Source organism: Delphinapterus leucas, chromosome 17 (genome assembly GCF_059928025.1).
Source record: "Delphinapterus leucas isolate spDelLeu-1000000601 "Yukka" chromosome 17, BTC_Dleu_Yukka2, whole genome shotgun sequence".
Classification (NCBI taxonomy): Eukaryota; Metazoa; Chordata; class Mammalia; order Artiodactyla; family Monodontidae; genus Delphinapterus; species Delphinapterus leucas.
Genome location: NC_143145.1, coordinates 82,879,335 through 82,904,939, shown reverse-complemented (window position 1 = coordinate 82,904,939; position 25,605 = coordinate 82,879,335). Strand labels below are relative to the sequence as shown.

Below are 25,605 nucleotides of genomic sequence, written 5' to 3'. Positions count from 1 at the left end.
AGAAATGAAAAAACTGATTGGAATGTCTAAAGACCTAAGTGCATGTCAACATTTCTAAAAATATATTAAGTGAAGTAAGTTAGACAAATATATGATATCACTTATATGTGGAATCTAAAAAAAAGTGATACAAATGAACTTATTTACAAAATAGAAATAGACTCACAGACGTGGAAAACAAAGTTATGGTTACCAGGGTGAGATAAATTAGGGAATTTGGGATCAACATATACACACTACTATATATAAAATAGATAACCAACAAGGACCTACTGTATAGCACAGGGAGCTCTAGTCAATATCTTGTAATACCTATAATGGAAAAGAATCTGAAATATATATATATCTGAATGACTTTGCTGTACACTTGAAACTAACACAACATTGTAAATTAACTATACTTCAGTTTTTAAAAATGGTTTAAATTTTTTTAAAGTAAAAGATAAAAAAATAAAAATATGTGCAGTCTCAAGGGAAATAGCATAATGCATTGGAGAGAAAGAATGACTCTGTGTGTGTGTTTGTGAATTCTAATCCCACATATGCTATCAACTAGCCATGTGTCTGTGGACATGTCACTTTAGCTCCTTTGGCCTAAAAATTAAATAGATTAGATCATGTTCAGGTAAAAGTAAGCATCATAACTGGAACTATTATCACATTAGTGTATTTTAAAATGCACGTGTCTGCACTGAGCTATCAAATTTCTGAAAGAGCCCCTTGGACTGACAGGCTGGTACGAAGAAAGAGCATTGGCTGAGGGCTCGGTGACCTGGGCTACAGGTCATCTGTGTCACCTCAGGGGGTGAGTTAAGCCTCTTTAAGCCTTGGTTTCTTTACTGAAAAGAGGAATTAATAACTGTCTTTCCTGGCTAACGAAATTGTGGGAAGGAAGAAATTAGGTGATACATATAAAAGTCTCCTGTAATCTGTAAAACCCCACAAAAATAGGAGCATTATTCTCTTAATTAGCCTTGAATGCTGCTCAACCAATCAGACCTTTCAGGTGGGATGTTAATGGAACGACTTTTTCTATATATGGTACAGTAAAGCTCTTTAGCACAGCAGAAGTACAGTCATTATTTTATATGAGGTATGATGTTAAACAAAGCATCTGTTTTTGTTTGAAGTGTTCCTTCATTCAGCCAACATCTTCTTACCATCCACTCTTCTAAGCACAGAGGTTCCAGCCCTTCTGTGCTCGCTTCAGTGTGATGACTGAACCCACCCATAGAAGGGATAAGAGAATCCCTTAAGATGGTATTAGACTCTACTTTTCTACCTCTGTTTTCATTTCTCGAATAAATGGACAAATAATCTGGGTATACCCAAACACAATAGAAACAAATCATTACTCGAGAAGCAAAGCATTTGGGTTGTGCCTTTGTCTTTTCTGAGACACTTAAGTTGGAGAAACCTAATTCACTCCGGTGTGGGCAGTAGACCACGTGTCCTAATGTGAAAAGAACCTCAGTGCTTTGTCAGGTGAAAAAGAGAGGCACGGGGTGGTGTGTATACTATGCTCGCATTTTCTTAAAAGTGTATAAATGTGTGTAGCTATCTGGAAGGACATACAAAAAACAGACAGTGATGTTTTCCTTTAGGAGTTTTCTTAGCAAATCCTTCAGTATTGTCTGGTTTTTCCTACCATGGGCGTGTGTTATTTTCATTTTTAAAATGACTTTTAATATAACATCATTAGTAAAGTATCACCTTGTTTCATCAGCTCAGCTCTAGATTAAAGACGTGAATGGGGATGATTCATTCTGGAAAGAAGCATTAAAATGGCTTCACAGGAGCACCTGACTATGTTAGACATTGTCGTGGGTTAAATTGTATCCCCCCCAAAATATGTTGAAGTCTAATATGGCTGAATGTTCGTGTCCCCCCACAACAAAATTCATAGGTTGAAATCCTAACCCCTAAAGATGATGGTAATAGTCGGTGGAGCCCTTGGGATCCCTCATGAGTGGGATGAATGCTCTCATAAAAGAGGCTCCAGAGAGATCCCTAGTCCCCTTCTCCTTGTGAGGACAGAGCAGGAAGGTGCCAGCTCTGAACCACCAGGAAGAGTGCCCTCGCCAGGTTGTGACCTGCTGGCTCCCTGATCTCAGACTTCCAGCCTCCAGAACTGTGAGAAGTAAATATCTATTGTTTATAAGCCCCGAGTCTGTGGTCTTCTGTTATGGCAGCCCGAACGGGCTAAGACAGAGTCCTAACCCCGGTACTTGTAAATGTGGCCTTATTTGGAAAAAAGGCTTCTGCAGATGTAATCAAGTGAAGATGAGGTCATTCTGGATTAGGATGTCTTTATAAAGAGAGAGAGCTCGGGACACACAGTGGAATTTCTCCTCTCAAATTTCCTTATGTTCTGGCTTAACTCTTTCAGAGCCCATCATGTCCTACTGATGATAAGATTATGTTTCTAAAGGTCGTTGAGGGTGGTTTTGAATGTATGTCCTTTAAGATTCTTGGTTCTCCTTCATCAGGATCTTGTCTATGATTCTACACCTCATGGAACATGGACTCAGGTCCCAGGCCCTTCTAAGAGATAAGATTTTTTTCACACAATACTTGATGTTTCATCATATTCCCAATGCGTAATTCAATAATGGCTATTTTTAGAATTTGGAAACCATAATGAAAATACATAGCTATTCATGGAATCCAACCAGCAAGTTCAAGCTTACCAGAAAATAAGAAATAACTTTTCTGAGCTAATCATGGTCTGGTTAAAATTTTTTCTAACTAGTTACTGCTTTCAACTCCAAATTACCAGAAGAGTGCGATCAAGATTAAGAATTTACCTTGGGGAACTTCCCTGGTGGTGCAGTGGTTAAGAATCCACCTGCCAATGCAGGGGACATGGGTTCGAGCCCTGGTCTGGGAAGATCCCACATGCCATGGAGCAGCTAAGCCCGTGCGCCACAACTCCTGAGCCTGCGCTCTAGAGCCCGTGAGCCACAACTACTGAGCCCATGCACCGCAACTACTGAAGCCTGCATGCCTAGAGCCCGTGCTCCGCAAGAAGAGAAGCCACCACACCACAACGAAGACCCAGTGCAGCCAAAAAAAAAAAAAAAAAAAGAATTTACCTTATTTACCTTGGCTTTTGCTTGAACTTTGAAAGAATTCTCTTGAATGCTGGGTTCCTAGGACTGGAAAAGCAATGATTGAGTAGGATTATCTCTTAGCTAAGATCCGAATAGTTAATAAACTGCCAACCTGTTCTTCCCATTTCCTCAGGCTGCCATAAATTATAGAAAATGTTTCTGAGGTCACTGACATTGGTTTTACATTCATCTAACTTTTGAGCCTCGGGATCCTCAAGCAAAGGCAGCCAGTTACTGGGGCCTCGTGTATGTGGCACACTTGGGTCATCCCAACAGACACTGAAATGAAGGCCAGCAGTCTGTGCCAGACACACACCAGGGGAAGAACAGAATAGCAATATCAAAGGAGCACCGATCCCATGTTCCTTAGAAAAAGCAAATGGAAATGAAATGTGTGTGGAGTTCTCCCACACATATGATGGAGGCGAAGAAAAAGATGCAAGCTAGTTTGGCTAATCAGACCACATATCAACGTCTGAAAGGATGAACCGAACTAACATAATTGACGATGGCATATTTTTTAAATCTTGTAAATAGGTAGCATTCATTTAATATATGTTGTTAGTCTTCATATTAACTAGCTATGACATTTTAAAAAGTAATTCTCAGACATATGTATATGTATAACTGATTCACTTTGTTTTAAAGCAGAAACTAACACACCACTGTAAAGCAATTACACTCCAATAAAGATGTTAAAAAAAATTAATTCTCTACAAATATTTAGTGACACTAAATATGCAACTCTCCCATAAGCAACAACCTATTTGCATTTTGAACAAGCCTGCTGTAATTTAAAGCATCTCAATCTGACAATTAAGATGACTAATAATGAAAAGTTCCAGTAAATTTGAAAACTAGATGAAAGGGATGGATTTTTTTCAGGAAATGAAAAATACCATATTGACTCAAAGCCAGGAAGAAACTATGAAAAGAACAGAAATCAAAGAGTAAATTGAAAACATCGTCAGCAAGCCACGCCTGAAAGGTTCTAGTAATTTTACCGGCCGATTCTACATGTCTTCAGGGAAAAAATAATTCTCTTAGCAAAAAACAAAGATAAATAGATTTTAAAACTCCCTAAAAAATATTACCAAATCAATTTCAGCAGTATAATAAAAGAATAACCATCTTTTAGACCCAACAAGAGTTTACTTAGTAAGGTAAGTGTGATTCAACATTAAGAAATGCATTTGGAAAAAAAAAAAGAAAAAAAAGAAACACATTTGGGGGGCTTCCCTGGTGGCACAGTGGTTAACAATCCGCCTGCCAACACAGGGGTCACGGGTTAGAGCCCTGGTCCAGGAAGATCCCACATGCCACGAAGCAACTAAGCCCGTGCACCACAACTACTGAGCCTACACTCTAGAGCCCGCGAGCCACAACTACTGAGCCCGTGTGCCACAACTACTGAAGCCCGCGCGCCTAGAGCCCGTGCTCCGCAACAAGAGAAGCCACCGCAATGAGAAGCCCGCGCACTGCAACAAAGAGTAGCCCCCGCTCGCCGCAACTAGAGAAAGCCCGCACGCAGCAACGGAGACTCAATGCAGCCTAATTAATTAATTAATTTAATTTAATTAAAAAGAAAAAAAGAAATGCATTTGGGGCTCGCCTGGCGGTCCAGTGGTCAGGTCTCTGTGCTTCCACTGCAGGGGGCTCAGGTTCGATGCCTGGTCAGGGAACTAAGATGCCACACACCACCCAGCGCGGCCAAAAAAAAAAAAAAAGAAATGCATTAATGTGATTCATTTCATTAACTATTCAAAGGAGGAAATTCATATGATCATCTCAAACGATCTTTTTTTAATGCGATAGAATTTGACATTTTGGAAACTTCATTAAGGAAAATTTTCAAACATACATAAATGTAGTGAGGCTAGTATAACAAATGCCATGGTCAATGACACAGCTCCAACAATTATCAACATTTTGCTTATCTTTATCATGTTTTATTAACATTTTTAGCTTCCTCTCAGGCTGTCATATTTCACGACTGCTCAACAGGGCCTGGGTATCACGACCACTCCCGCCACTGAACATTCCAACAGCTAGTGACTGAGTGAAAACCATGCCTATTAATTTAGAATTTTGAGGAACTGAGAGATGATAGCTTGTTTGTAAATTTTATAGGAATGGCATATGTTTCTGTGTACTTGTGTATTTAAAGCTTTAAATGATTTAAGTTGTCAGAATTACTGAACCATGTATAAGAATTCCAAGAAACCGTACAAGAAACTGTAATTATCTTCAGAGGAAAAATTAAATAGATTCTGAGACCAAGTTGAGACTCTGCAAAGATGAACTGAGACATAGAACACTGAGAAAAGAAATGAGGGATTATAAATTAGGAAAATGGTTAACATCCCAGGACTAATCCAATACAAATGCCAAAAGAACATAACCAGCAAGCATTAGTCAATGTGGAAGAACACACTGGAGAAACACGTTACAAACTGTAAACTGTAAACCTTTTAACACAGTCTCAGCAACATACACCTCTCATTTTGTCTGATGAAAGACTTTCACGTTCAAAAGAAGACAATGAGATATATATATATAATCTTTCCAGCAACTATCAAAAAGGTATAAGTCCATCAGTACGTGAGTGGATAAGGAAATTGTGGCACATCTATACAATGGAATACTGCTCAGAAATACAAAGGAATGAACAATACAACAATCACAAAATAACTATGTTGAATGAAGAAAGCCAGATAAAAAAGAGTAGATGTCGTATGATTCCATTTATATAAAATTCTAGTAAATGCAAATTAATATATAGTAAGAAAAAGCAGATCAGTGACTGTCTGGGGCCGGCAGGTACAAGAGGGAGGGATCCCAAGTGATGTGAAGAAACTCTCGAGCTTGACGATGTGGTCTTGGCTGTGGTTGTGGTGTCACAAGTATATACATGTCAAAACATCAATAAACATGTGCCATTTATTGCATGTCTGTTAGACCTCAATAAAGCTGTTTTCAAAAGTGTATGAGAACAGGGCTTCCCTGGTGGCGCAGCGGTTGAGAGTCCGCCTGCCGATGCAGGGGACGCGGGTTCGTGCCCCGGTCCGGGAAGATCCCACATGCCGCGGAGCGGCTGGGCCCGTGAGCCATGGCCGCTGCGCCTGCGCGTCCAGAGCCTGTGCTCCACAACGGGAGAGGCCACAACAGTGAGAGGCCCGCGTACCGCAAAAAAAAAAAAAAGTGTATAAGAACAGACTTTGATGAGATTTGCCTCTGCTTTCTGAAGGCTATATTCAGTCATGAGCAACCTTGTGATGCTCTCTAAGAGTTTACTCACTAAATCAAGATTCTTCCAGGTAAGCTGGCAGTCTTTATTCCCAGGTTCTGCATCCGTGGATTCAACCAACCTCAGATCAAAAATACTGGGAAAAACTCCAGAAAGTTCCAAAAATCAAAACTTGAATTTTGCCTTGCACTGGCAACTAATCGCATGGCCTTTACATTGTATTAGGTATTACAAGTAATCTAGAGATCATTTAAAGCGTCCAGGAGGATGTGCAGAGGTTATGTGCAAATACCACATCATTTTATGTAAGGGACTTGAGCATCTGTGAACTTTGGTATCCTGGGGGTCCTGGAACCAGTCCCCCATGGGTGTTGAGGGACAACTGTATTTACAAAGAAATAGGTGTGTACGAACAAATAAAATATGTTAACTATTAAGATAGGCTGGTACAACTTATTTTATACTGTGTAAAAGCAATATAAGAAAACTTGCTTAACTTGGTAAAGTTATCTTCTCCCAGAAACCTCCGACACACGTCACACATACAGGGAAAATACTGTCAGTCTTCTCATTAAAGTCATGAAGAAAACAAAAGTGCCTGAAAAGTATTTCTACTTTTCAATATTTACTGAACTTCCTGGCCAGTGAAGTAAGACCAAGGAGAGGAAAGAGGTATATACCTTGGAAAGGGACAGAAAGTAAAGTGTGATTATTTATAGACAGTATCTAACTAGGAAACAAGAGATTCTAACAAGAGAATTAACAGGAAGACTCGTAAAACTAAGAGAAGTCAATAGGTCAGATAGAGTGTCATTAGCCTTCCTAGACTCTGAAGTAACTATTTAGAAACATGGGGCGGGGCGGGGGGGGGTAGATATTTACAACAGCAGCAAAAACTGACCTCTAAAACATTCAGGAAAAAAAAGTATCAAAAATATGCAGAACCTGTTTGAGGACAACTCTTGAACTGTACATAAGACAGGGTTTAAATGAATAGCTACTTCATGACCGACTGCGGAGACCCAGTCTCGCAAAGACGTTGAAACCCACTGACATGACCACGTCACAATCCTTCCTTCTTTTGAGAAGCAATGGGGATTTTGTTTTTAATGAGGCAAGGTGCATCAGTATCTCTGAGAAAATAAGTTACCCGGAGCGTCTTTGGCTGAAAGCATCTTTGTTTGGAGACTGTGCTGGCGTGTCCTTGCCTCTCCGTGTCCTGAATGAAGTGAAAGCATTGTCAGTCTCTGGCTCCACTGAAATGCCACGGATGCGGTGAGAACGTGATGCCAGGGGAGCCCAGCTTCTCCCCCAGGGCCATTCAAAGGGGTCCACTCAGGAGGCTGGACCACCCAGGCTGGGCGCTGTGGACGGTGTTGTGAGCATTGTTCTGGCTGTGGAGGAAGGGACAGTAAATCCCTCTGATGGGTCTCTCGTTCTGTCTTGGAACTTACATCCCAGGATGATTAAAAGACAAGGGCCAATCCTGAGTAGTAGTTACGGTCCAAGCTCCTGTGCTCACCGCAGGACAGGCCAATAAATCAAGAGACGGGCTGGTGAGGCAGGGAACAACTTCGGAGAGCCAGCAGACCAAGAAGTTGGTGGACTAAGGTCTCAAAGAACCATCTTCCGCAAATCAGAGTTCAGGCTTCTTTTATACTCAAAAGGGGAGGGAGTAAAGTCGAGCACTTCCTGGTTCTAGCCCGCCTCTGGACGGGGCTGTGTGAGTTTCTTTTTTCCTGCAGCCATCCACAGGTGGGCCTGGTCAGGATGTTTCTTGTGAGCTAAACAAGGGTATTTTAGCTTAAGGCTCATTACCTGGGAGGCAGGGTTCTCAGAGATGGGCTGTTATGTATCATTTAAGCTTATAGGCAACATCCCTTTAGTGATGAACTTGTAATAGAGCAATGGTTCTTCCCTATTACACAGTCATCCCTGATAGGTACTGAAACAGATGTCATTTCTCGCAAATATCTCGTAAATCCAGTGTGGTTCTAATCAGATTCCCACATGGTATTGATGAGCTGATCCCAAAATTCCACTGGAACACAAACAGGCAAGAACAGCCAAAAAGGTTTTTTGGTTTTAATTCATTTTTTCCCCCTGGCTGTGCTATGGCAGCTTGTGGGATCTCAGTTCCCCCGCCAGGAATTGAACCCGGGCTACAGCAGTGAAAGCCCAGAATCCTAACCACTAGGCCACCAGGGAACTCCCTGGTTTTAATTCATGAAGAGAATTTAACTTACCCAATATGAAAACATACAATAAAAATATGATAATTAAAGTCCAACAGCATATAAGGATAAGTAATAGTAGGAATAGATAAATCTAATGTTGGAATAGAATATCAAATTCAGAATTTGATTCCAAGGATCTATTTAAGGTTCTTTAACACAGATTGGATTTTTTTTTTTTTACCCTACCAACAACTGAAACCATTGTATCAAAAATTAAAGTGGACACAGCAATTTCTCGTTTCTTATGCTGCGTTTATATTTCTCTCCTTCAACCATTCCTGTAGTTCTCAGGCAAGGCGAGGGATGAAGCGGTTTCCGACCGCGCAATGCCCAGGGAGGAAGGCCAGGGCACCGTCCCTGCAGGTGGCAGGATGGGTGTGGGTCACTGTCCTGAGCAGGGCTCGCGTCCTGGGCACCCCTGAGCAGGACTGCGCACGGGCGCGGCTCCAAGGGCTTTGCAGCTGCGATCCAGCTGCCCCTGTAACTGCCCCCGTCCTCACGATGGTCCAGCGGGGGCCGGGGGGGGGGGCGACTCGAGCTCTGAAACGCACCTGTGGTAGGTCCTCACCACGATGTCTGAGGGATGTGATGCCAGTGTCTGTCTCCTTGACCCAACTGTGAGCGCCTTAGCACAGGGAGCCCCCATTTGTCGTTTCACTCCTAAAATTTATCACAGTGCTTCCAGACAGGGAATAAATGTTTGGTCAATGAACGGATTGTAAGCACCAAATTTTACCAGAATTAGCAGAAGTGATCTGGAGAGAGTCACGCTGCATCTTCTCAATGATCCAAACGACAACGGAATCGGAATCTCCAGCTTATGTGGTGCTAAGTCTGCCCCCGCCCCCCTTTCACTTTCCCTGTTGCAGCCGATGGGATCAGAACGCGTGGAGATGCGAAAGCGGCAGGTGTGCGCCGCCCAGGGGCCCGCAGCCTCCGCCCCAGGCCCGCGCGGAGTGGGGAACCGGGGGCCCAACGCTTGCTGCTTCTGCTGGTGCTGCTGCTGTAGCTGCTCTTGGTAAGGTTTGCGGCTTTTCATGATCGCGCTCCCGGTAGGAGAACGGTACCCTGAATGGTGCCAGTTTGCGATGAATGCAGTAAGTGCTTTTAAGCAACTGCTATATGCCTGCCTCTGATGTGGGTTCTGTAAAGGACGACAACAAAAACAAACAAACAAACCCAAGAGGAGGCTGCATCCTAGCTCTGGAGAGACCTATGCAAATCCCTGAAATCAGGCTGACTAATGTGTATCTAAAGAACAACCTAAGGCAGCTGACGATTGAATATTAATATCTGGGCAGAAAGGAGTGAACTCAAGGCCCTCCAGTCGGTAACAAAGGCTTCATGGAGGACTTAGAATTTAATCTGGGTCTTTAAGTCTAGCGTTATGAAGGAGAATGAGCCTGCATTTTATATTCCGCTGCTTCTGTTTTATTAATATTGTTTTTTAATAAAGAAAAATGTCAAAAACTAAGCTTGACAGAGAGAGGAAAATCTAAAAATATAGACTCACTTACTAGTAGTGGAAGATACACAATCATTGCTTTAAAAAAAGAGATACAACTTGAGCGTTTGAGTCACTGCTGAAGATCTGGAGAAACGGGGCTGATTTACACCCAGAAATCACAGGAACGTTAGGTTGCATTTCTGAAATCTTGGCTATGAAACGTGCTTCGTGACAGCCAAACGTGTGCGTAGCTTTAGGCAATTCAATGATTGTAAATTTATTTGGGCTTGACTGCAAGTTAGACCAGACCTCACTATCCCGTGGAGAAGAAGGAAAACTGTGATTGATCAGGGAAGTAGAACCATTAGAACTGGGGGTGGGCGGGCTGCAGGCTGAAGGTGAAAAGTCCAGGACGGTTTGGGCTGTTCCTGCTTGCCTCGGGCTGGTGTTAATTTCCATAAAGTTCCAGGCCGGTGCCTCTGAGGATGGATGTTACCCTGATGCTGGGAGGTCTGTCCATTCAGGACGGAACCCCAGACTCAAGTGGGAATATGGGGGGGAGTGGCTGACCAGAGCCTAGCAGCCCAGAGTTTAAAGTGAGCCTTCAGCCCTGACAAGGGGTCTAGAGGACCCGGCAGGAGACGGGAGGAAAGGGCGCCTTGGCACCCCTGACGCACCGAGGTGTCCAGGACCCCCGGTAGTAGGGGAGGGGACCTACCAGGGGTGAAGAGACTGCACTGAGGCCCCTTTTCCACCCTTTCACTCTGCTCATCAGGCTCAGTGAGATGATGCCTGAGAGGTGTGCAAAGGTGTCCCTGTGCAGGAAGGATGCCGCCTGGCATTTACCCCATCCCCCCTTCCCTGCTCTGGTGCCTTGGGATGGCACAGGAGGTGGGGACCATGGCCTGAACAATGTCTGGGACTGATGGTGTATGGGCGACAGGTGGTGATGGGTCCCAGAGCAGCCTCCCCCTACTAACGTCAACCAGGGCGAATAAAATATAAATCTGTACCTGGACATCCTCATCGCAGCCAGCACCTGTGGAGCACGTGGTATGTGTGTCTACGAAAGACAAGAGAGCGTCTTCAAAGTACGGGAGCAAAGTAACAGAAAACTTAGTCAAACTATAACTCAGGAGTGTAGGTAAAATAGGTCATTTTCAGACATACAAAGGCCAAGAGAGGTAGCTGCCTGCAGACCCTCCCTAAAGAACTAAGGATGTATTCAAGGGTGAAAAGGGCAAAACTGAACCCAGAGGGCAGTCATGGGGAACACATAACACTGATGAATACAAAAGCAGCTGTGAAACTTGGTATTTAATTTTGTGTTAGAAAGTGTAAATCCAGAGCCATAAACAAATCACCTCATGTTAACAATCAACAAATCAAATACCTCAGTCTTTCTTAGGACAAAACTATAACATTTTCTTTCAAAATTAATGGTATTTATGCTTAGTCAGAAATGGAACATCGATTTTTCCACATCAAGGGAAGGCAATAAGAGAAATACTGGGGCTTCCCTGGTGGCGCAGTGGTTAAGAATCCGCCTGCCAGTGCAGGGGACACGGGTTCAAGCCCTGGTCTGGGAAGGTCCCACATGCCGCAGAGCAACGAAGCCCATGCGCCACAACTACTGAGCCTGTGCCCTAGAGCCTGCGAGCCACAACTACTGAGCCCACGTGCTACAACTACTGAGCCTGCACTCTAGAGCCCACGAGCCACAACTACTGAAGCCCGCGTGCCACAACTACTGAGCCCGTGTGCTACAACTACTGAGCCTGTGCTCTAGAGCCCGCGTGCCACAACTACTGAAGCCCACATGCCTAGAGCCCATGCTCCGCAACAAGAGAAGCCCACGCACCACAACAAACAGTAGCCCCCGCTCACCACAACTAGAGAAAGCCTGCAGCCAAAAAAAATTAAAAATTTTTAAAAATTAAAAAAAAATACTGAAAACTTTATCAGCATATAGCAAAGGTGGCTTTAGCAAAAGAAAGAATGAGCTATTCTATAAATACCCAGATTCCTGGCATTAGGTGACCAGCTCATCCCAGTTGCCTGGTTGGTTTCAGCATTGAAAGTCCTATGTCCCAGCAAACCCATGAGCCCCAGACAAACTGGGAAAGTCGGTCACCCTACCTGGTATCCAAATCCATAGAAACAGATTTATATTCCTATATTGCATCATGTAAAAAATTAATCTCCCAAGATCAACTCCAGATGGCTTAAAAGCCTAAACGTGAATATCCAAGAGGAAGACACAAGATAATATCTTTATGATCTTGGTGTTGGGAAGAATTACTTTTAAAAAGAAAAAGGAAAATCTGTAAAAGGAAGAGATTCATAAATCTGGCTACATTAAAATATTCAAATGTGCTAGCAGGAAAACTAAAAACACATTTCATCCAAAGGCTTGTACATGAACATTCATTGCATCACGGTTCATCCTGTGAGAGGGTCACAGCAGCGTTCATCTGACTGAGAAAAACTGAAACTATCCGGATAGATGCTTCGTGGTGTAGTTATGTAATGTGACACCATCCGGCTTTTAAATGCATGTGCTTTTAAAGGAGAAAAAGCAACCTGTAAAGCAATGCATATTTACAAAGTTTGGAAATATGTGCATATCTATATATTTTTATTTATTTATACATTTTTAGAGAGGGTAGGGTAACTGTGAATGGTAATGATAAAAAACAAAAAATTAAGTGTGCTGGTTATCTCAGGAGAAGAAAGGGGGAAATAGGTTGGGAAAAAAGTGCGTGGAAAACTTCAGCTGTTCCGATATTTGATTTCCTTGATTTTTTTCACAACGTGCATTTGAGATTTATCCATGTTGAGAGTACACAGTGAGTCCATTTTTTTTTTCGGAGTGATTTTTTTTATTCGTTTACAAGAGTCCATTTTTAAGAAAGGTAAATGGCTATTAGTTTTCTAAGCCCTTGTATTATCTTTCTCAGAATCCTGCTTTCTGGCCTTCAGGCGTTTCATTTTATAAAAGGAGTCATGCAGAGTCTTGATGTCTTGAAAATAAACTTTTTGTTTTCCTTTCTAGAAGACTGAAGAACTTTTTCCTCTTTATAACAACTCTAAACTTTACCAAAAGAGACCTAAGCAGGGCTCTTCTTTTATTGAATATTTCTTCAAAGTGGTGAGCAACTATTTTGGCTTCTATCAACATTTTCTTATTCTACTTTAACAATAAAAATAAATCCAGGTTCAAAAAGTCGGCACAAAATATATTACTGTTTTTCAAGAACACATTGTCTCCTAAGAAATATTCCTACTTTTAAAAGAATGAGACATGGAAAAAATGCCAAAGCTTAAGTACATATTGCATTATTTATTCATAATACAACTTACAGTTCTTTTAAGAATCTTGTGTCAAATTCATCCTTCCTTTTCCTCTTTGCTTTTTCATACCCACTGTGTAGTACTATTTTCTCTTACGAAAGAAGTCTATGACGTCGGGCAGTATTAATACTCCTGCAGAGAGAGTACCACCCAGATGCCTTTCAAATTCGTTTTTGTTTTTGTTTTAAGAAACCATCATTTACTGAAACTGTTAGCCCTGGCATCATGAAAGCAACAAGAAAAAGGAGTTCCTGCATGTCTAATGACTGCACTTAAAGAAAAATAGAGCTACACACAAACACACAATTACTGAAAATTCATAAATGCCTGAAAATAGAATAAAAGACTTTTATAAAATGGTGTAAAGAAAGTTAAGGAAAGGCATAATAAAAGAATAGAAAAGACAGTACAGAGGCAATAGTAAGATAAAGCAAACGCAACTAATCAATGATAAAAATCCATTTTGATATTAATGGGAAACTAAAAGCATTCCTGCTAAAATCAAGAACAAGGCAAGGGGGACTTCCCTGGTGGCACAGTGGTTAAGAATCCACCTGCCAAGTCAGGGGACATGGGATCGAGCCCTGGTCCAGGAAAATCCCACATGCCGCAGAGCAACTAAACCCATGTGCCCCAACTACTGAGCCTGCACTCTAGAGCCCATGAGCCACAGCTACCGAGCCCGCGTGCCACAACTACTGAAGCCCGCGCGCCTAGAGCCCGTTTTCCGCAACAAGAGAAGCCACCGCAATGAGAAGCCCACGCACTGCAACGAAGAGTAGCCCCCGCTCGCTGCAACTAGAGAAAGCCCGTGCACAGCAACGAAGACCCAACGCAGCCAAAAATAAATTAATGAATTAATTTTTTAAAAAAAGAACAAGGCAAGGCTGTCCAGGATCTTCCGTACTATTCAACACTGGGCTTTAGGGATCAGACAAGAAAAAACAACTGGAGGCCTAAGAATTGGGAAAGAAGAGGAAAAGCTCCCTGTTTGCTGATGATAAGAGAATTCCCTTGAGAATGCCAGGGGAATTGTTGCTAAGCTGACACAAACACAAAAGAGAGAAATCAAATTAACAAAAAATAATAGCTTTCAGAAATGTAAAGAACTCTTACAAGTCAAAAATAAAAAGACAAACCAATTTAAAAATGGGTGAAGGATCTGAATAGATATGTCTCCAAAGATGTACAACTAGATGATCAATACTTGTAAAGATGCTCAAATGTCATGAGTCGTTAGCAAAATGCAAATCAAAAGCACGATGTGATACCACTTCATAACCACCTAAATGGCTAGAATAAGAAAGACAGACAACAGTAAGTGTTGGCAAGGCTGTGGAGGAATTGGCTCCCTCCAACATTGCTGGTGGGAGTGTGAGATGGTGCAGCTGCTTTGGAGAGCAGTTTGGGCCTTCCTCAAAATGTTAACAATAGAGTTACGACATGACAGCATTTCCACTCCTGGGTATCTACACAGGAGAAATAAAAACAGACAGCCACACAAAATCTTGTACATGACTGTTCACGGTGGAATTATCTACAAATAGCCCCGATGTGCAAACAACCTAACTGCTCATCAGCTGGTGAATGGATAACAAATTGTGATACACACACAGGCAATGGAATATTATTCAGGCACAAAAAGGAGTAACGTAGTGAAACATGCTACAGCATGAATGCACCTTAAACCAGTATGCCAAGTGAAAGAAGCCAGCCACCAAGGACCACATATGGTGTGATCCAGAATAGACATGTCTTAGAGAACAAACTAGTGGTTACCACTGGGGAGAGGGAAGGGGAAGCGGCCATAGAGGGGTGGCAGAGAAAAGGGTTACTATGGGATTGTATGAAATCATGTGTGTGAAACTTCTGAAAATTGTAAAGCACTGTAGAATTTAAAGAATCTTTCATTCAATGAAAAAGAATACACATATCTCTAGAGACAGGAAGCAGATTGTGTATGTTGAGGGCTGGTGTAGGTCAGAGGTAGTGTGTCATGAGCAGTGGCTGCCAACAGGTCTGGGGCTTCCTTTCGGGGTAATGAAAATGTTGTGAAATTAGATAGTGAGGGTCATACAACCTTGTGATTATGCTAAAAAACACTGAGTTGTACACTTTAAAGAGGCAACTTTATGATGTAAAAATGATGGTTCAGTAAAGCTATTAACAAATTACCTTCAAACGTACAAACAATAAAGTTAGAAGATGAGATGGAAGTGAAAATTCCATTTACTATAACAACAGAAATACCTGGAATAAATTTACAAATGAAGGTGCAAAACGTGTATAAGGAAACAAACTCCCTTGAAAGATACAATAGAGATTTTGATTGTACACTTTCCTGGCTTTCTTTCATACTTTCATATGTGTGCCTGTAAATACATAAAATCTCCATTTTCACTGGGAAACAAAGTCTGGAGAATGTATACCTTTTTTCAAGGTTCAGGAAACAAAATGAAAACCGAAAACATTCCTGAAAATCTGATCTTTCTACTACTTTCTAATGGACATGTTTTATGAAAAGAAATATTATTCTAAATGTAAACTCTCTCAATGAGTGTAGACCATAGTAATATAAATAGAATTAATTTTGCTAATAGCTTATTGTCATACTTTTGGTTTTCTTAAGAAAACAAAGAATTGTCACTTTTATCAAGAAAACAAATTAATTCAACTTGGTAAGCTGGAGTTCTCTGAAATATTTGTAAAAAATCTTTCCTTGATACAGAATGATCTCAGCTAACACGTGTTTGTCTTATTTCTTGCAGTCTCACTGTTAGAAACCAAGAGGAACAGAGACTCAGGAGTGCTTCCTATGAACTCAGAACAGAGGACCTTCCCATCTGTGAAGAAAGGTAAAATCTCATAGTGTTTAGCTCACTAAATGGACAGAAATGCCAACCTTATTATTTTTTCCTTCCAGTTTTATTGAGATATAATTGACATTCAGCACCGTGTAAGCCTAAGGAGAACAGCGTAATGATTTGACTTGTATATGGCATAAAATGATGATCAAAATAAGTTTAGTGAACGTCCATCCTCTCGTAGATTCTCAACCAGATTTTTTTTTGTATTTTTGTTTCAATAGAACACACAGTTTCTCTAACTGCAATTTAATAATATCAAATCATAATGTTGCATCACATTTTCACTGCAGAATTCTTTTTTTAAAAAAAGTTATTTATTTATTTATTTTGTGGCCATGCCGTGAGGCATGCAAGATCTTAGTTCCCCAACCAGGGATTGAACCCAGGCCCCCTGCACTGGGAGCTCAGAGTCTTAACCACTGGACCACCAGGGAAGTCCCTGCAGAATTCCTTTTAATTCATTGTGTGACAGGGAGAAAAATCAGTTCCACTGTTAATCTAATGCCTGTTAATCACAAATAGAAATTGATGCTTCTTGGCAAAACATATGATGTCATTTTATTTTTATGTGATTTACTTTTTAAAATAAAAGAACATAATGAAATACACAAGTTAGGGTTTCAGGAAAATTTTTAAGGTCCATTTCTTTTTCTTAACTATAAATATACTTTAGTAAATGTATTATTTTTTAAGTATTTTGAGAAAAAAGTTGGAAAAACACACAAATTACTTTCCATAATGTCAAATTTTAAAATTGTCTTTTTTCCTGCCTGTATTATCTATGGATTTACTTCCACTTACCTATTCTTATTCCTTTTCTTTGTGTTATGCCAATATAACTGCAGGCAATAGACAAATATCCTAAAAGCATTGTTCAAATAGGTCTTGTCTTAAATTATTTATTTTTGAGGGGGGAAAAAACAAGTAACCTAAAAGTTTACTTAAAATATTTTTCTTCATTCTTTATTTATTTTTACCCAGATATTTCAGCATCTAGGATGCATATTAAAATCTTCCACAATTCATGAGTCTGTTAAAAACAGCTTTTCTCTTATATAGTTCAGTATACTGTATTCTGCACCGAGGCTTGAGGCTTTGAGTACTGTCTGGAACCAGAAAGCCCTCATCTGGTCCTGGCTCTGTCCATCCTGCCTGTATGACCTTGGGCACTTAGCAGCCACATTCTGCCTCAGTTTCCCTGTGTGTAAAATGGGGATAATAACAGTGCATTGTGACTCAGCCAAAGAAGGGTTGTCGTGAGCCTTGAGTAACCAGTAAAGCACTGAGAACAGAGCCAGGCAAGAAGGAACCATTCCATGTATATCGGCCGTTATTTGTTCTCAATCATATCCAATAATATAAAATGACTGTTTATCCAATTTGATGCCTTTTGCTTCCATTTCTATTTAGATATTAATCGTATTCATCTGTATTTCCCTCACATATCTTTGCCTATTTGTTTGTAATTTTTGGTAGTATTTTGTATGCTTCCCGAAAATAGCATTATGTTGGATTTTTGCCCAGTTTGAGTCTCTGTCACTCAACTGGGAATTAAAATCCAATTACATTGGGTGAGTTGTCTTGATGATTACGGATATGTTTAATCTTCTAGAATGTTTGTTGACTATCTACTTACAATACACCCTAATTATTTCCTTTTTTTTTTTTTTTTACTGTATGAACTGTGCTTTCTTTGCTTCTAGGTTCTTTGGTACTATGGAAAAGATATGTTTTCTCTCTCTCTCTCTCTCTCTCTCTCTTTTTAAAGGGTACTACTGATTACCCTTAAGTTTTTCAGTCATTCTTTTATATGTATTTCTTAAAAGGAGTAAGAAGATATATTTTGAATCCCCATATTTAAGGAACATAACTTAGCATTCTTTTTTTTTTAATTTAGCATTCTTTACTAAGCCTTGCCAATTTAATTAACCTATCTAAAAAGAATCTGGTATTTTTATGTAGATTGCTTTAAGTTACTATTTTTAAGTTATCTTTTAAGCATCTTTTAAAATATTTCTTTCAGGGAGTTCCCTGGTGGTTCAGTGGTTAGGATTCTGGGCTTTCACTGCTGTGGCCTGGGTTCAATCCCTGGTGGGGTAACTGAGATCCCACAAGCCACAGAGCCAAAAAACATGTATATATATATTTCTTTCAAAAGTAATTTTACTGGTTATGATAGAGATTTATGTTTTCATACAGAATACTCTTTTCGTGATGAAAAGCTTAAACACCTGTTATAAAAAACAGAAATCAGACAATACAAAAGTTTTACAATAAAAGCTCAGTTGTCCTCTTACTCCAGACCTTGTCCCAATCTCCAAATATAAACCATCAACAGTTTTTTTACGTATCCTCAAAGGAACTATCTATGCATTTCCACACAGTTGTACTTACATAGGATTCATCTATACACACTGAATCTAACTTTGAAACTAAACTTGAAATGACTGTTTATCTGTCTGTGTCTCACTGCTGGCTCAGCTGACTACTCGCTTTCTATGACCCATTTTGTCTGGTCTTCAGCTTTTTAATTTTTTTTGGCCGTGCAGCGCGGCTTATGGGATCTCAATTCCCCACCCAGGGATTGAACCCGGGCCATGGCAGTGAAAGCCCGGAATCCTAACCACTGAAGCACCAGGGAACTCTCTGGTCTTCAGCTTTTCACTGATGTTTCTCTGCTGGGTCACTTATAATCCATCTTAAAGATAGGAAAAGGACATAGAATTTACATTGTAAACTTTGCATATGGGAGAGAGTTTTTTCTATCATCACCATATAATTAGGACAAGTTCGCTACATATCAAATTCTTGGCGGTACAGTTTACCCCCCAAAACTAAATGGAGAGAGAGCCTTTGGCAGTGTGGCAGATTAGATCATCTGGGGGCCTTCCCAAGACAGGAGAACAGATTTTGCATAAGTCTAAAAGTTTTTGCAACACTGGGCTCACAGAAAGTAAGGAAAAGGACAAAGCACCTGAAAAGCAAAACCAAATAAAAAGTAAGCAAAGCCCTGAGCAGTGACTGCTAAGCACAGGACAGAAGGGTTTTCTCTCAGAGCCAGTGCAGAGGGGGTAGGGCAAGGAGCTTAAAGCCAGGATTCCACGATTCAGCCCTGGTCCACGAAAGGAGCAGAAGTGGTCCCCAGTCAGTAGGAAGCACACACACATCCTCTCTGGAGGAAAGGGAATACCATCAAATGTGACTCTCAGTTTCCCAAAGATTAAGACCAACCAAAAATTACAAAACTAGAAGGACACAACCTACCACAAATGAGAGTCAGTAGAAACAACACTTGGATTTAGAGGCCAAAAGACTTCAGATGTTAGAATTATCTGCAATCACATATAAAGTAATGGTCTCTGAAATGTTTAAACCAATTAAACATGGAATCACAAAAATGAGTAGGCTGAATTCAACTATCACAATTGTCCAGGAAGGGAAATTCCCTGGCAGTCCAGTGGTTAGGACTCTGCGCTTCCATTGCAGGGGGCATGGGTTCAATCCCTGGTCAGGGAGCTAAGATCCCACAAGCCTCGAGGCTCGGCCAATAAATAAATAAGTAAATAAATGAATAAATAATAAAATAAAAATAAAAGCAGAGTCTTTTAAAAAAAAACTAAAGAATATATTCTTCAGGGATACATCCATACATAAAAACTATGAAAAGAAAAAGGGTAAGGGAAAAGAAATTAATAAGGATCATTGTTAAACAGATTGTGTTTTCTGGCCTCAATATAATGAAAATGTAAGTAAAAATAAACTAAAACAGGGTAAGCCCCAAAATCAAGAAGAGCAGTTCCATCGGGGATGGAGGGGGGCGTCCAGAGGGCAGTGTGTGGACCTAGCACCCAGGTGAGTGCACTGCTGCGGATGGCCTAGGTCTCCAGGTAAAAGGTGAATCTGTAAGTGCTCAGTTCGTCATTGCTGTTCATCACTTGCAGTTACTGGACAAAACTTATCTTCTTTCCTTTTTCTCTTTAACATTCTCTTTTGAATCTTTTAGAACCCTGGGCAGACACTGCCCCATGACTGTCCTGGAAGCCAGGTGGTCAGGTCTGACTTGGGTCTATCACAGCCGCCTGGGGAGTTTGTGGTCAGATGGTTGTTAAGAATTTTTTGTTTTACTTTTATAATTTAAAACCTTTGCCAGGATGTGCCTAGATGTACGGGCTTGTTCTTAGCAGTTATTCCAGCAGTTTGGTTTGCAAGCCCTTTGGCAGCAGTGGTGCCGTCCAGCTAGACAGTTGGAAAGTGCCACACGTGTTTCGGCCGAAGGCCCGAGGAAATGAGAACAGCCCTTTCTCTGCCTAAAAGGGCCTAAGGGCACATTTTCATTCTCAGAGCGAAAAAGACACGTTTCTCGCGATGCAATTCACATCAGCCACCAATACCTCTGCTCCCTTCGCCCCTTTCTCCCGCCCCCCGCCCAGCCCGGGTCCCAGCCTGGAGGAGGCCAGCGCCTGGGCCCAGTCCTTCGACAAACTCATGCTCACGCCTGCGGGAAGGAACGCGTTCCGGGAGTTTCTCCGAACGGAGTTCAGTGAGGAAAACATGCTCTTCTGGATGGCATGTGAGGAACTGAAAAAAGAAGCTAATAAAACCATGATTGAAGAGAAAGCACGAATAATATATGAAGACTACGTTTCTATTCTTTCTCCTAAAGAGGTACGTACCCACCAGAAACGTCCCCCAGGAGGCCGCGGGTGAAAGGAACCCCTTCGGTGTCTGGTCACCCCGCCTGGTCAGGGCTGCTTCCACCATTCACAGTGTTCAAACACCTTGCGGGGTGGTCCCACCAATGGGGGCCAAGTGCCCCCCGAAATCAGGCAAAGATTGTGTGCATTTTCCTGGGAAAAGTATCTATAACTTTCATCCGATTCTCTAGAAGTAGGCGTCTATGCATTTTGCTGTAAACGCTGTTTTTAAATGACAGCCTATAAGCGTTCCTTTAAATAAAATTATCCTTTTAATCTGAGCAAAGTCTCATTTACAGGTATCCTGACTTTAGATGGAAAGAGCATCACTTATATGATGCTGATGCTGCAGAGGTTTGCCCCAGAGTGGCCCTTTGTGACATCAGAGAAATGATCAGAGGAGTGAAATCATGAGGTTTCCACCTCTCAGTTTTCATTCTTCCAAATCTAAAATCTAGGAGGTTACGTTGGCCTCAAATCTAAGTGCCTTGTAGCTCCGATGGTAAAATCCCACATGTGCCGCTCAGAATGTAAAGCTAATAAAACAGGACCTCTCCTGTCAGGGAGCTCACAGACAAGGGGGCAGCAGACATGGGGCCCCGGGTGCGACGTCTTGGGGTCATGACGGGCTGGGGGACGAGCCATCACTGGGGGGCGGGGGGCATGAGGAAGAGGTACCTGGAGAGGCCATGGATGGGCCAAGGATAATGAGAAGGAAATTACCAGAAACGCAGTGGGCTGAAGGCATCCCACGGGACAGGACTAGATGGTCCAGGGATAAGAGCATGGGGTCACAGGAACAGTGAAAGCGTCAGAAGGTGGGTGGCTGAAGGGTACAGTGCTTACCAAACAACTGGGGCCGGTGGCCAACAGCAGGAGGAACGTTTAGGAAAAGAGGATGGTCCATCCGAGAGCACGGAGAGGTTTGCGGACCAGGCTGAGCTGAGGTTTATCCGGGAAGAGCTTGGATTTTAGCCTGGTAATATCACCAAACTTGGATTTTTGAAGACCACATGATAGATTACGAAAAGAAGACCAGAGGCAGAGGCCACTTAGAGGACGAATTCCAACCCAGACATGACGATGGTCCAACCAGGCCAGCTGAAGAGAAGCCAGAGAGGATGGCTTTGATCTGAGTCTGGAATGACTGCACGTCTGGTTTAGGCAGACAGGGTGGGGACCATGCTTGGGAGAAAGACAGTGGGACTCAATTTCGCTTCCTTAAGTTTGCAGTAACTTGGAGATATTCCATTGACAGATGTACGGATACGAAGTTCAGAAAGTTTTCAATTTGGGGTTAACAAAAAGCAAGAGAATTTTTGTCCTTTAACGTATGGCTTCGACATATTTTTATTTTGTCATGACTTTCCTTTTTATTTTTTAAGGCAAGGTTTTTCATCACTGTCTTTCAAAGCATTATACAACCAGAAAACTTGGCAAATTTGTAAAGCAAAGATGATATAAAAAGACGACCCAAAAAAAAAAAAAAAAAAAAAGACGACCCTTTCCTCCCAAATATAAGCATCTATTACTTGAAATGTAAAAGCTTGAAAAGTTTAAGAGCATAGACCTTGGGGTCAGATGCACTGGGGTTTGAGCCCCAGTTCTCTCATTTAATAGCTGCATGACCTCGGGTGTGTTTCTGAGCCTCTCTGCACCTCGGTTCCTTCCTGTGTAGGAAGGGGAGGTCCACACTTGCCTGAACATTTGGGAAGAGTGACAAGGGGACGATGTGAAGTCCTGCCCACGCCGGGCAGAGCGGGCTCACCCCGGGTGACAACCCTCAGCAACCCTGTGTCCATTTCCCATCCTAAGCAGACCCTGTCCCCACCAGCACTTGAGGGACAGTCTTCAGATGGAGGTTGTAGAGAATGAAACAGTTCCATTTGCGCCTTAACTGTTTGTGAACTAGAATGTATTTTTTTATTTATTTTTGGCTGCACTGGGTCTTTGTTCCTGCGCACAGGCTTTCTCTAGTTGTGGTGAGCGGGGGGCTACTCTTCATTGCGGTGCGTGCGCTTCTCATTGCGGTGGTTTCTCTTGTTGAGGAGCACGGGCTCTAGGCGTTCAGGCTCAGTAGTTGTGGCTCGCAGGCTCAGTAGTTGTGGCTCGCAGGCTCTAGAGCGCAGGCTCAGTCGTTGTGGCTCGTGGGCTCTAGAGCGCAGGCTCAGTAGTTGTGGCTTGCGGGCTCTAGAGCGCAGGCTCAGTAGTTGTAGCGCACGGGCTTAGTTGCTCCGCGGCATGTGGGATCTTCCCGGACCAGGGCTCGAACCCACGTCCCCTGCATTGGCAGGTGGATTCTTAACCACTGCACCACCAGGGGAGTCCCCTAGAATATTTTTTGATGTTTTCTGCAGTAACGCTTAGTCTAATTTTCTTTCTTTTTTTTTTAAAGACTTTTTTTTGATGTGGACCATTTTTAAAGTCTTTATTGAATTTGTTACAATACTGCTTCTGTTTTATGTTTTGGTTTTTTTGGCTGCAAGGCATGTGGGATCTTACCTCCCCAAGCAGGGATCAAACCCGCACCCCCTGCTTTGGAAGGAGAAGTCTTAACCATTGGACCACCCAGGAAGTCCCACGCTTAGTCTAATTTTCTTTTTTTTTCTTTTATTTAGATTTTTAAAATTTCACTTGTTACAAAGAACTTGAATTATAATTGTACTTTTAAAAAGTAACAATGGAAATGTAAAAGAAAGAAATATATATGGTGTGTTTAATTACATTTCATAGAATTATTACCCCTGAATCGTAATTCTGTTAGTACACCACTATAGAGATTATTTCTTAACATTTAGGTGAGAACCATTTCCTTCTGTTTTTGAGAATAATTCTGTAAACTCATTTCCAGTAATGGTACTCATCCCCAAATCAAAGGTTTAACGAGGGAGATGCAAGCAGAATAATCATGAAAACACAAAGCAATACAACAGCAACAAAAAATTTCTAACTTCCAATAACAGCTCAATTTAGAAGAGGGTTTATATCTTCAGAACAAAAACATTCCTCCTTGACTTTCTAAGCAGTCAACATCTGTGTGTTCTACAGAAAACTGTGATGTTTTTCCCATAAAAGTACCCTTTACTGCTTCTGCCTCCATTAGATTTCCTAAGCACTAGTGTTTTGGGTTTTTTTTTTCACATCTTTATTGGAGTATAATTGCTTTACAATGGTGTGTTAGTTTCTGCTTTATAACAAAGTGAATCAGTTATACATATACATATGTTCCCATATCTCTTCCCTCCCTCCCACCCTCCCTATCCCCTCCCTCTAGGTGGTCACAAAGCACTGAGCTGCTCTCCCTGTGCTATGCAGCTGCTTCCCACTACCTATCTATTTTACGTTTGGTAGTGTATATATGTCCATGCCACTCTCTCGCTTTGTCACAGCTTACCCTTCCCCCTCCCCGTGTCCTCAAGTCCATTCTCTCGTAGGTCTGTGTCTTTATTCCTGTCTTACCCCTAGGTTCTTCATGACATTTTTTTCCCCTTAAATTCCATATATATGTGTTAGCATACGGTATTTGTCTTTCTCTTTCTGTCTTACTTCACTCTGTATGACAGACACTAGCTCCATCCACGTCATTACAAATAGCTCAATTTTGTTTCTTTTTGTGGCCAAGTAATATTCCATTGTATGTATGTGCCACATCTTCTTTATCCATTCATCCGATGATGGACACTTAGGTTGTTTCCATCTCTGGGCTATTGTAAACAGAGCTGCAATGAACATTTTGGTACATGACTCTTTTTGAATTATGGTTTTCTCAGGGTATATGCCCAGTAGTGGAATTGCTGGGTCATATGGTAGTTCTCTTTGTAGTTTTTTAAGGAACCTCCATACTGTTCTCCATAGTGGCTGTACCAATTCATATTCCCACCAACAGTGCAAGAGGGTTCCCTGTTCTCCACCCCCTTGCCAGCATTTATTGTTTCTAGATTTTTTGATGATGGCCATTCTGACTGGTGTGAGATGATATCTCATTGTAGTTTTGATTTGCATTTCTCTAATGATTAATGATGTTGAGCATTCTTTCATGTGTTTGTTGGCATCTGTATATCTTCTTTGGAGAAATGTCTATTTAGGTCTTCGGCCCATTTTTGGATTGGGTTGTTTGTTTTTTTGTTATTGAGCTGCATGAGCTGCTTGTAAATTTTGGAGATTAATCCTTTGTCAGTTACTTCATTTGCAAATATTTTCTCCCGTTCTGAGGGTTGTCTTTTGGTCTTGTTTATGGTTTCCTTTGCTGTGCAAAGGAATTTTCTAACAAGAACAAGCAGGAGGCTTTCTCCTCTCAGCCCACAATGAGTGTCGAGTCCCCCCTCTGGCAGGAGCTGAGCTCCTAAGACCTGGGCCCTCACACTCCGAAAGCTTCTAGGAGGGCATGGCCTGGTGGTGAGGGCAGCCGTGGGGATCAGCTCAGGGTGGCTGGGAGGCTTCCCAGGACCGGGGAGCGACGTGGAAACCAAGACCTGACACAGAAGTACACGTAGTCAGGCCATTCTAGACAGTTCCCTTAGACAGCCTCCTAGAACAAAGACAAGCTAGTTCTCACTCCTTCTTCCTTTAAATCCCAGGCGAATGCCAAGTTCCTTGAATTCTTGAGTGGAAAAGTGAGGCGGAGCCGGGGAGCCAGTGGGAGCAGG

At 41.8% G+C, this 25,605-nt stretch overlaps 1 protein-coding gene across 4 annotated transcripts in view; it reads left to right on the top strand.

Annotated features, from left to right (window-relative positions):
* Positions 1-25,605, top strand: part of RGS20 (regulator of G protein signaling 20) — an 88,859-nt gene that overhangs the window by 54,043 nt on the left and 9,211 nt on the right. For all 4 annotated transcript variants that reach the window (XM_022556798.3, XM_089899164.1, XM_022556797.3 and 1 more), the window contains 3 exons: positions 9,467-9,615; positions 16,167-16,253; positions 20,696-20,930. In XM_022556798.3, the coding sequence (XP_022412506.1) occupies positions 9,467-9,615; positions 16,167-16,253; positions 20,696-20,930 (471 nt within the window). The remainder of the gene's footprint in view (positions 1-9,466; positions 9,616-16,166; positions 16,254-20,695; positions 20,931-25,605) is intronic.